The 12,357-nt window shown below is 40.6% G+C and overlaps 1 protein-coding gene across 2 annotated transcripts in view; it reads right to left on the bottom strand.

The window, feature by feature from the left end:
- Positions 1 to 12,357, bottom strand: part of LOC113578500 (rho GTPase-activating protein 6) — a 67,596-nt gene that overhangs the window by 36,026 nt on the left and 19,213 nt on the right. Inside the window, exon 1 of one of the 2 annotated variants that reach the window (XM_027011784.2) lies at positions 6,256 to 6,595. The exons of the other annotated variant lie outside the window; for it this stretch is intronic. Within the exon in view, the coding sequence (XP_026867585.2) occupies positions 6,256 to 6,297 (42 nt within the window). The 5' untranslated portion in view covers positions 6,298 to 6,595. Of the gene's footprint in view, positions 1 to 6,255; positions 6,596 to 12,357 lie in introns of those variants that run through there. 2 annotated transcript variants of the gene reach the window in all.

The raw sequence follows: 12,357 nt of genomic DNA, 5'->3' as shown, positions 1-12,357 counted from the left end.
AGCAGCAGAGGAAAGTAAAAAAAAAAAAGAAAGATGCAGAACTGCGACTGATTTTCATGGTTAGATTCAGGATGTGGTTCCACTGGAAGACTTTACTGTTTATCATTAACTAAACAAGTTACACAAAAGCACAAGCTCCACTCTACAAAAATCACTCTCTTCATTAGAGCCGCATCCATTTCAACAGACATTCCCTCCATTGTACTCCTGTACATTAACATTTGCAAAGCTGTTTTGTTCAAGATTTCCAAATATGGTTAAAATTTAAAACAACTTGTCAAAACCAGCTGAAACTGCAGCAAAAATGCATATAAAATTGCCTAATGGGTGCAGCACGTGTGTTGATGACAGTAAAACATCCTGAAAGTGTCAACACAATGACAAGAATAGAGGTCTGGTATTTGACCCCAATTGATTTGACCTTAGGACACAAGATTGTCTGTAATTACAAAGGCACCAAAAACCTAATGAAACATCATTCTGAAAAGTTTAGCAATGTGACTACACAACCAACCAGTTTAATCTTTACAATGTTATCTAAATTACTAAATCTGTCTTGCTTGTTAAAATATTTATAGGAAAGTCTATAAAGGCACCACAGCTTGCACTTTTTACTGATGTGCTAAGACTTGTGGGAATTAAACAGCTTTAAATAGTGCTACAGCTCGGCAGTGGTGGTCAGTAATGTGCAATGTCATACCAATATAGACAATTTGATAGGGCAAGCCATTTTTATGCACACACATGGATACCTTAATTAATACTTCACCAAGTCCACAATAATCAATTCTGCCTGACTTTGTAAAGTAGGAGTTAAGATGATATTAATATTATCCTTCTTCATCCAAAATGGTCCAAGTTTCCAAATCTGGGATTGGAGATGTGACTGCTTCCTCCTCTTCCTTTCCAAGACAGCTCCTCTCATCACACTAGCATTTGAAGCATTTCCAAATGGTCCATGCGCTCCCAGAAGTGGAGTTTTTGCGACCACACCTAGTGCATCCATGTGGGCTCCCCCCTGGTGAGGGGCCTCCTTTCGGCCTAGAACCAGCCTGTTTGCAAAAGGAGAGGGAGAGAAAAAGCAAACAGACACAGGCACCAGCTGGGCACGTCTGGAGAAGGTATGGAAACACATGTTACAACACACGGAAAGGAGAGCACAAAAACATCACGGCAGGTACAGGAAGACCTGCTCTTTGAATAACGGGAGGAATTTCTAACTTGTCTCTGCTGGCAGACCTGTCTAGCTGTCACCTTCCCACTGGGGTCAGTATGCGCTTCAAGGAGAAGCCACACTGCAGGTGAGCAAGTTGGGGCAGGGAGACTTCCCCCTGTCTAGATGCTACATCAGTAGTAAGAGTCTTGCTAAGGTTATATCATGGTAATAGGCTCTGCAAGGTGATATCCTTTAAAATGAAGTGGGATTAAGAGAATCTATTTGGGAATAATTGAATGGACAAATTATAGGCAAACTGGCTTTCTTTAATTTACCTTGACAACCAAACAGCAACAGAGCTTGCTTGAGCACATAGTCCTTCTGCAGAAAATAAAAGACTGCAGAATGTCTTTTTGGCCCAATGATGTTGAAAAAATGGACCAAATTCTATTTCTGGCATAGTTTCCAGGCTGAGCCACTTTGTGCCAGTCACCGGTATAAATTCCTCTTTTAGCTTAATATTGCATCCATGTCCGACAGTGTTAAGCCTTTTGAGCATGATCTTATAAGTACAGAGTCTAGATCCTGGTGTTCCACCTCAGCAATCCACCTCCTCTCCTCCTAAAGGGGACTGTGAGTGTGAAGGTTAATCAAGCGCAGGACACTAGCAGATGAAGTGCTGTCTAATCCACTGAGGTATTGGGACTGAGGGTCATGGAATGCTTCGAGCGTCACTGCAAGGCAAAACCTCGCCACATGGCTGACTACATGATGGATGAAAAGTTTATGCTCTGGCAACCTTAGAGCAAGCACTCTCTCTCTTTTCTCTTTTCTCACTCTCTCTGTCCCACTCTCCCTCTCTGGCTCTCTCTGCATCCCTCCAACCACTAACCTGGAATCCAGGCTATTCACGCAGCGAACCCTGCCAGAAAAATGACAAACTAAAGGATTCTGTTTATACGAGTGCTAATAGCAAAAAGCTTATGTGAATATAATCCTCCGATCAGAGAACACACTCAGTGTCTGGATCCAAGTCTGACCATCGACACCCAGAAGCATGTTCAGGATGCCACAGAGTTCAACACTTCACATCTAGGTTCCTCATTTGTGTTCTAAAGATACCTGAATCCCAGTCTGAGTTATGCGTGTTTGGTCCTTAGAGAATTTGTTTCCTTGTTAATTATTGGATAATTATCAGACCATAATCACATTCACAACAACACAATGTGCTTCAAGCATCACAGATATAAGGAACTACCATTAACCAAAACAATTAAATCTCCTAAAGATACGACACCTATCGCTGCCCTGGAGTATTCCAGTGTTTTGTCTGCAGTAATCGAATCCAGTTCAATTTCCTTCTTTCTTTCTTTATTGGTTCTTTGTCAGTGGGAGACCCACCAGGAAGAGAAACTTTCATCAGAGATACAGAGGGCTCTGATATTCTTCTCAGGCACTCATTTCTCTCCCAAGTAATTTTTCAGTTTTGCTTTGCTTTGTTTTCAAACTGTGACTGTGACTGTAGAAGCCAAAGAAAACTGTATCATTTCCCAAGCACAGATGGCCAGATCTCTGTGTCCTCACCACAGAAGCATTGCTCAGAAACTGATATGCAGCTTGCTGCAGTCCACCATGTAGGCCACAAAAGACACAGAAGAACACAAAATAGACAAAGAGCTAGAGATGACCAAGGAAGAAACTCTGGAGTCCTGGAGGCGTCCGGCAAGGACGCAGGACGTTCTCTTTTCCTACACATTCCAAGACTCGATAACATGCAAATGAGAAACACCCATAGGAAAGGAACCACTCAGTCAGTAAAACCGAAAAGCTTGCAATAATGAGAAGTCTGAAGAGAGACCAAGGAACATGGAATGCTCCTCTTCTTCCCAAGAAGAGAACTGTTTTTTAGTGACCTACTGACACTCTGTCTCCCCATTCTTTCTTTAGACCTCTCACACCCTTTCTCTGCTTTCTTTCCCCATTCAATCCTGTAGAGAATTCGTAGCAACTACAGTGATGAACACAGAGCCTCATATGAATGAAGTCAAAAGAACTGCAGTCACTATGGCTAGCCCCACCTTCACTTGCTCACACCATACATATGACTGACCTACCTACTCAGTCTTACCTTCATACGCTGATTATAAAATTCATTTTAAAATCGCCCTAAGCTTAGCATCCTAAATTGAAGATCATGTCCCAAACATACACAGAAGCATTTGAGAAATCCATTTCTGGTAAATTTGCTGAAGGTGTTGACTTGTACTAAAATCAGATTTGGACAAAATGTCAAATTGTCAAAACAATCAAAATGTTGTCAGGGACTTTGTTGACTCCAACTTTCCAAACACATGCTGTTATACTCTGCATATTTTCAATTGCACAGCTGTCAGAGCCATTGCAAAACAACACTTCATGACATCATTCTGTATCAATCATGACAATATTTTGAAAGGTGAAAAATCAGGAGGGAAATCTGGATGTGTGGCAGTTACACTATATTCCTCTCATGTAAACCTAAAGGCCTTTGATCTCTTATCTCTTTTACAGTTGCTAATCGCCTTAATGTTGGTCTGCCTTGCAATCAGTTGAGTGCTAGAGTAGCCCAGATCTGTAACCCACTGTAAAAGCACTTTCAAAATCCACCAGAACCAATCAGGACACAAAATTTTGCCTTGGCGCTCGTACCAAAACATCCCTATCAACAGAAAACCTGTCCCTTCTCAGTTATCTTAATACAGCACGTCAGTCTGGAGTGCACCACTAGTATGTTAAGCAAACAGTTCTAGCCTACTAGCCATGTTCCCCAACACACACACAAACACACATACACACATGCACTTGCAATCAAACGCATGCCATTTATTTTGGTTGTACATTCCATTTCCTTGAGATAAGGCATCAAACTGCTTCCAAGGAAATCAAAGGAAATAGATAATGTCTTTTGGCTATGACAAACACTCTAACACAATCTTGAATGAGTCGAGAAAAAGGTCATAACAAAGCAATTCAACTCTACTAACATCTCGACAATACATGTGATGTATTTGAAGACTAATCAGATGAGAACTACAGAGTATTGTGAATTGGCTGCTGCTTTGTGTTAAAATGTATTACCAAGCTATTACCAATAAGTATATCAAGCACTTTGCATGATTCTTCATAAAAGTCCATTATCCCACGTGTTGGGGTAATGTGGCGAATCCTGTTATATGCTATTTGACTAAGTAATGCATATTTCCATTGAAACTTGAAATACTACCAAAAAAAATAAAACATCTATAATATTTGGTCAAATAACCATGTGCTACATTCATTTGAAAGAAATAGTTAAACACATTTTGAGCTGAAATGCTCACTATATGAAATTGTGTAACTGAATGGTGTTGCATTGGAATCAGTTTTTAAGATGCATGTGTTAGTCTTAGAAGTCTGAATTTTGGATCAGTTTCTTATTTAACACATGTGGCCCAGTCTTAAAGAAAAAAAGCAATTACTAATGAAGCCTTTTAAAACCCAAAGTCTTATTCCCAAATCATCACTGTCACCAATATGATCTGAATTTCAGAAGGCTTGTGTTACACTAGAGGAAAAAAGCTGAGGTTAAAAGTATGATTTATTGCTGGTGAGTAAAGTGAGTAAAATGCAAGCATATTGGTTAAGTTTATTAGCAGTATTAGAATTAGCAGGGTGAAGTAATGCATGTGTACAGCACAGGGTGACAGCACAGTGACCAAGCTGTCACAAGCCTCACATCTTAACACTATAGCAAGTGTTAAATTAGATCAACATCCAGTAGTAACTGCGACAAACACACTGTATATCAGTAGCAGTAAAACAGTTACAGGGGACAAGTGTGTGCCCCAAGGTATTCACGTAAGCACCTTGAAATTTATGGTGCAAGCCATGCCCCCTCCTAACCCAGTGGGACTAAACAGCCGTGCTCCTCTGCTGCACCCCGCACACTAGGCAGAGTGGATGTGATTACACTCATGATCTGTTCTCTCACTATGGAAGCCAAACCTGAACTATAGGCTTAGTGGCATAACACTGATTCAAGCTGATCTGAGATCAATTTCACATATTATGTCGTAGTATTCGCAGTCTTGGTGTCTGGCTTTAGGTCAGGCTATAGTAGGAAAGCAGCCTCTAGATGTGTTACAGTTGAATCTGGGAGTTAGAAAGAAAAGGAATAAGACATCATCAGTCTCAGCCAGGAAGCCAACAAACTTTATTTATGGGAAACAAATGTGGAGGATGAATAATTTAGAGGGAGAAAATTGATCTTGAAGACAAAGATAGGCCACAGCATGCACATATGTAACCCGCATGTAATCCATTTTGATTTAAGTTTCACTGGTCTTAATCACAGTTAAGCATCAACACATAGGGAGGACAGCATTTGCATGGAAATGTGTATGTGTTTGAGGCCAAGAGATGGAGACGAAGGGAAAGGCATTGCACGCGTAGTGGATGCTCAATGACTAAAAACGAGAAATAGCAACAAGTAGGAATAACCTTCATTCCTTGTGCGTACCCTGTGCTTAGCGTCAAATGAGTTTGTCACTATTTGTTGGCTTGTCATCAGGAAGAGAGAAAGCTAAAATGGCCAGAGTCTTAAGGTGCGCGTGAACCAAACAGGCGCTTGAACAGAAGCTTCGGAAGAGTTTAAAGGGACAACTTAGTTAAGGAAAGTGGAGGCACTTTAATGTGCCAGACACAAACAACATCGCGATGAAAGATGAAATGCAGATGAACAGGATGCTTCGTTTCGCACATTAAACCACAGTTCTACAAGTTAACCGCAAGTCATTACTCAGACTAAGGCATGAACAGCCAGGCGCTGAATACAAAACGCGCAGGTTCTGTCAAACCAGTGAGGAAACAGACACGCTACCCTTTTTGAGTTGATTACAACTCCTCAGTGGGGCACGATTAACAACGCTTAGATGCAACGCTTCATAGATTTAAAAAAAATATTTTTTTTAAATCCACCAAACCTGTTTCCATTTGACAGTTACAGTTCTAAACCGTAAACAGTTCTAAACCACACACCATAATTTAACCATTGTTTTCAAAGTCAATTTAAAAATACTCACAAGGTAAGAAATGTGCCTGTCGAAGAACACAGAGTCTCCCATTTCTTTGAGGAAATCCACATAGAACGCTCAAAAAAGCGGAAAAGCGGACGTACTCGAACTCCCCAAACTCCAAAAAAGACGTAAAGGCACGCTAGATGAACTATGATGTTGGTTTGGCATCAGTGCAAACCGCGGGGTGGGGTGGGGTGATCGTACAGTCAGGTGCGCAAAGCCTTTTAGATATGTATGTCGGGTAACGTTTTTAACGGCAAGCGACGTGGTTGTAGTTCTCGATCCATATTTAGTCGCAAAAGGCGTTATTCTGCCGCTTTGTGTCACTTTGCGCTCTGCCCGCTGCGCTCACTGGCGGATTCTGCGATGCTCAGCTGAACTTGCTGAGAGCGCTCAGGAGAGCCATAGGCGGAGCTCGGCGAAGGAGGCTCCCGAAGTGTGTGTGGGTGTGTGTGTGTTTATATATATATATATATATATATATATATATATATATATATATATATATATATATATATATATATATATATATACATATATACATATATATATATATATATATATATATATATATATATATATATATATATATATATATATATATATATATATATATAGGAGTGGTGAGCGCTGAAAAGATCTGAAAAGATGCGACTGTATGTGTCGTCACTAACGCGCCAAAAAAAAAAAAAAAAAAAAAAAAAGGTGAGATGATAAACCGATGATAAATTCAATAGATTAAGCAATGTTACAGTGGACGTCAAATACTCTTAGGAATGAAACAAGTCCTGTTTTGTTTAGATGGTAATATTTTCTGTTAAGTGCAGCATATAGGTTACTACATTCTGCCCCAAAAGATGTAGAAGTACCCTTATATCCTAAATGAAGGTCTTGTTGCGTTCACAACTCTACAATAATGTAATTTTTTATCATGATCAGAAACCTTTTATGTCACTCACTGAATCTTTGTTGAAACTAGCTTCCATGTACAGACCCAGGGGAAATATTGTACAATATTATGTTTCTACATGACACTAAACTGGAGTGTTATATTTTTAAATATTCAGCAAATGTTTGATTAAAAACAAAGGACACAGTGTCACTGATTTGAAGCACAAATGCTGTTTCAGTGTCATCATTGCCCACTTGTGAAACATTTTATTTTTACTCTAAACGTGAGGGAGTGAGTGAGTGAGTGAGTGAGTAAGTAAGTGAGTGAGTGATTGAGTTACAGTCCAGTTCCATGAGGTGCTTAGCATCTAAAAACAATATGAATATGATTAAACCACCAAACTTATCAGTCAGTCACACTGGGCATTGTCCTAATATTCTAATTGGCACACTTGACTCAAAGGCCACTATCACAGACTTGTAGCCTGATGTGCTGCTCAAGAGCACAGAATCAGAATCTTACAGCCATCCTGTGTAAACTTACCAATAAGTATATTAAGGATAAAGATTTTGCAAATAAATTCAAAGTTCTGGCTCTTCATATGTTTCATTCACGGGTGCTGAAGGAAAGGTGAATTGTTATGGGTTTTTTTTTGTTTGGGGGTTTTTTTAGGATAAAAATGAAACTATAGGCTTAGAAGCTCAAAAAAAGCTTAGGAGGCTCAAAAACTTGCATAACACTTGTTAGTGTTGGTTAAATAACACCTGACTGATTTGCAGTGCACAGGGCTTTGATTTATGTTCCATGGGATGCAAAACTTCATTTTACCAGATGGCATTCAGTAAATCTGAAAATATAGAAACAGCAACTTTACATCTTCTAATGGATAAATTAGAAGGCTAATAATAACAAGGTCTAATAATAATAATAATAAGGTCTAAATACTTTTCTGTTTGGGCAACTTGGTTGTAGTGTTTAGTAATCTGGACAAATGTTACAGAGAAAGCATGTAGAGAAGAACAATGGGGGATCATAGAAAGGCCTCCCAGCTGTTGTTTATAATAGAGATTCCAGATTTATCTACATTTACATGAGTTAATAATAAACATTTGCTGTGCACATGCAGACCAGGTTTATTCTCTTTTTCAGTGCTGCTTTTACCCCCTTATATATCAATACAGTAAATAAAACCCAGCCTACATTTGGAATTGTTTGTGAACATGTAAGAGTGTTCAACAGGATGAAGATTGCTCTGTTTCAGCTAACATGCTTATAACCATCCACAAACTCCAGCCTGAGACATTTCTAAGCATGGCCACTCCTACAAATGTTTGGGCCACTGTTTATGAGACAGCTGCAGAGGGTGTCCACGCAAAACACACAGAGACTTTCTCGCGGGACTCTTGGCAGTTACCTTCACTGTGCCTGTCCAAACCTTCACAACAAAAGGAGACATGAGACATTTCGCACTCCTCTTTCTGAGGTGAATAAAAGAAAACATGCCGTTTTACAACCTGCCCTGGCTGTAAACGCGAGGCTGATTTCAGGGGAGTGAGTACACACATTAACAACTATGGGTACTATGGGCCTTTTCCACTTATTGTAGACCAGCCTGAGAAATGTTAACCCTAATTATAACAGCCGAGAGTGAAACTATACAACTTCTGCAGCTCCTGAATAAGAATGACTAACATCTAGCAGTAGGACAGCACTGCACAAATTTCACTCTTCGGGATATGAGATGCAGGACTGACTTGACTTATATGATCGAGGTTAAGATTTGGTCAGGAGGAGCTGCTCTGAGGAGGGTAGTGTCTCCTAAAATGGAGCTGGGGCAGAGAAGCAGAGCCTGGTGTGCACCCTCCTCTCCCACCCTTCCAGGAGGAGGAGGAGGAGGAGGAGGCCACTGTGCTCCTTGTTCATATACGGCCCGGCACGGAACTTTCCAGAATGTCCAGATGTGGTGCATCACGGCGGAGCCACTTATCTCCGGTGTGGTGGTTGTGTGTGTGAGCGGACTACTTCCCAGCACTGACGGAGAGGAGATGGAAGGATATGGACCATAGCTTAGGAAAAAGACCCAAACGGCAAGGCTCCTCAGGGGGCAAAGGTTGCATGCTTCACTGAATGTGGTATTAAAATTGAGGGCAATTTTGCAAATGTTCTTTTAATGTTATTTTCTTCAGCGCTCTTAGTGTCACTTACTTAGTGTCACAGAAAGAAACTTGGAAACCACAGTAGTACTTTAACTAACTGATTTACTAAAGCTACTGTCACAGACTCATCAAAGGCTTAAAGAAATCCTACCAGACAGCTCAACAGACCTCTTTAGTCTCTTCAGGGTGGAACATGTGATGTGTACTCTAAACACTGTCTGAGCTGTCCTACGGATGTCTCTCTGCTGTTCTGTCATGGGTTTATCTGTCTGATAATACCTTGCTGGTCATATTGTAGGTAACAGAAGTTGTAGGTTTGAGGCAAATTCCACTTCCTCACACAATTTGGCAGCTTTTGTTGATTTATTTGAGCTAAGGGTTTCCAGTGACACCACAAGGAACACCAAATATCCAGCCAAAAATGCAGTTAGACAAGAGCATAAAACCAAAGTATGACCAAAATGTATATGTGATCGCCTTATTCTTTTTTTCTCACCAATACCTTGCCTTAGCCACGTGACATGGAGTACTTTTATAACCCCACTTCCATTAGAAGAAACAAGGATGGATTTGCGGGAGGAGGGGAACCAGAGAGCAGAGGGGCTCTCGGGAGAAAAAAAAAACGCAAGCGCAGGAGGAGCATAGAAAAGTGCAGAGAGGTGATCTCAGTACTGGGGAATGCGCTCACGGCGGGTGAAAGGGGGAAAGCACACTTTTATTGCACCGGACTGAGCCCAGCATACTCAAGGCCGGAGGCGAGAGGACCATTCCTCTCAGGACGCACCACGCTGTCAGCAGGAGAGGACCGTGGACACGGTGCTGAAATGAATGTGTGGGACTTTAGCTTTCATAACAAATGTTTTCAAACAGAAAGACCGTTAAAGATCGGAAGCTGCAATTGCAACATTATAATGGGTCGTGACAGAGAATGGCATTGAGTGAAACTACCCACTTCTCTTTTTTTGGTAAAAATACTCAGAAGAGAAAGACTGGGAAATTGCTACTCATGTTGTGACTGGAACATCAGGCAAATTCTTATGTGAATTCAAAATAGGATTTCCATTGTAAATGCATTTTATTGAATGGGAGTATTCATAAGATGTTAACACATTCACAAATGTTATTTGTACCCATCAGATTTGATTTATTCCCTTTCAGGAATAAGCCAATGAACTGAACAGTGCCCTACCAGAGTAATGGCCATTAAGCTGACAGTGCCTGTGCACAAATGAACTAGCAACAAGGTGTAAACCAAAACTCCATTGTCTGTCATATGCTTTAGCATGTCGAAATGACTTTAGGGAGTGCATTCAACCCTTGATGCACTTTGTATCTGGACCTCAAAGTGGACAGAACATTCAGAACTAACAGGCTATGAGCAGGGGCCTAGCCTCATCCATGGGGTGTAATGTTCTAGTACTGGGATTTTCAGCACCCCATGACAGATCACAGCACAGCAAGATTTACTAAGATATCATATTTATATTTTTGATGTTTTTATCCAAAAGGACTTAAAATTACAACTGAGTACAATCCCAGCATTGAGGGTTAAAGGCCTTTCTTAGGGGCCCAACAGCAGCAACTGGCAGTGGTGGGGCTTGAACTGATAACCTTCTGATTGCCCCTCAAAGCTATCACATATGCATTTACATGTCCAAGTTCTTTTATTGTAATGCAGAATCAAAATGCATGACTGCTTTTCCTAAGGATGTCAGATAAGAAACATCAGATAAGCCAGTCATGTGAGGTCATGGTACCCATGGGAATTATCTTCAGGGAGAGAGATGTACTGTTGTGGGACTTCACACACTCTGATCAGAAGTGATTTCCATAGCAGGTGGCCGGGTTTCATAATTCACAATTCACAATTTCACAAACATTTTGTACAAGAAGGGAATGTTTTATATAATGTTGCATTAAAGGCTGACTCATGTTGCATTGAATGACAACAAAAAAATAAATAATACATAAATAAACAAACCCTTTTTTGTTAGTCACAATCCCTTGAGACAGCGAGTCACTGTGATTAAGACATAAACAACTGCCACTGTGATTCTTCAGATTAACTGCCTCTCGCCAGCCTCTGTCATGTGTGACTGTGTTCCCTGCACAGCAGAATTAAAGCTTAAGAATTCAAACACTCCTTACACTACAATAACAATAGAACTAAACTTTGATTGACAGGTCATGGAAGCCAAGATAGCCGATCCCAAGGCTGGACATGTGACATCAGCCCAAGGCAAAATGACACAGCGGTCTCAAAGTGATGTGATGTGTGGTGGACTTGATCAAGCATGTCGTGAACCTGATAGTGTCTGCCGCTCAGGCACCCCGCCACCCACGCTAATGTTCCTCGAAATACAGCCTGTTGCCATGGCACTGATGTTCCATCATCCTCACTACTGAAGATTGTCAAACTTTTGGTGAGCACTGATTGACAGAGTTTTATTAAAAAGCTTTTGATTAAATTATTTGTATATACATCCTGTGTACTTCACTGCAATTTTGAATATCTCTACATCGTTTGCTAGATTACACTGCAGTTACTCACCTGGAATCTTCTTCTTATATAAACACAGCCCAGAACAGTGCAGCTAAGATTCAGCTAAGATCTATGCAGGACTGTTAAGCTCCCAGACTGTTAAGCTCTGGTAGAGGGCCCAAGCCTGAAGGGAAAAGATGAAGGTTTGTGTGTATTTATATATATACTATATACATACTATAAGGCCAAAAGTATGTGAACAACCGTCCTATTATTATTGTTCGGGTGCTTCAAAATCAAGTACTTAGCCACTGAAAATAGAATGAGTGAAGTGAGGAGTAAAGTTACTTTGAACATGGCACTGTCATAGGATGAAATTTCTGCACTGCTAGATCAGTCATAAGGGCTGTTATTGTGAAAAGGAAGTATCTAGATACAATAGCTCAGGAACAAATGCGTAGACCACAGAAACCCATGGAGCAGGGCCATGGACTACTGAAGCACAAAGCACATGAAGATCATCCAACCTCTGCTGCATCACTTACTCCAGAGCACCAAACTGCCTCCGCAAACAACAG

Source organism: Electrophorus electricus, chromosome 16, assembly GCF_013358815.1.
Source record: "Electrophorus electricus isolate fEleEle1 chromosome 16, fEleEle1.pri, whole genome shotgun sequence".
Taxonomy (NCBI): domain Eukaryota; kingdom Metazoa; phylum Chordata; class Actinopteri; order Gymnotiformes; family Gymnotidae; genus Electrophorus; species Electrophorus electricus.
This window is presented reverse-complemented; position numbering and strand designations above follow the sequence as displayed.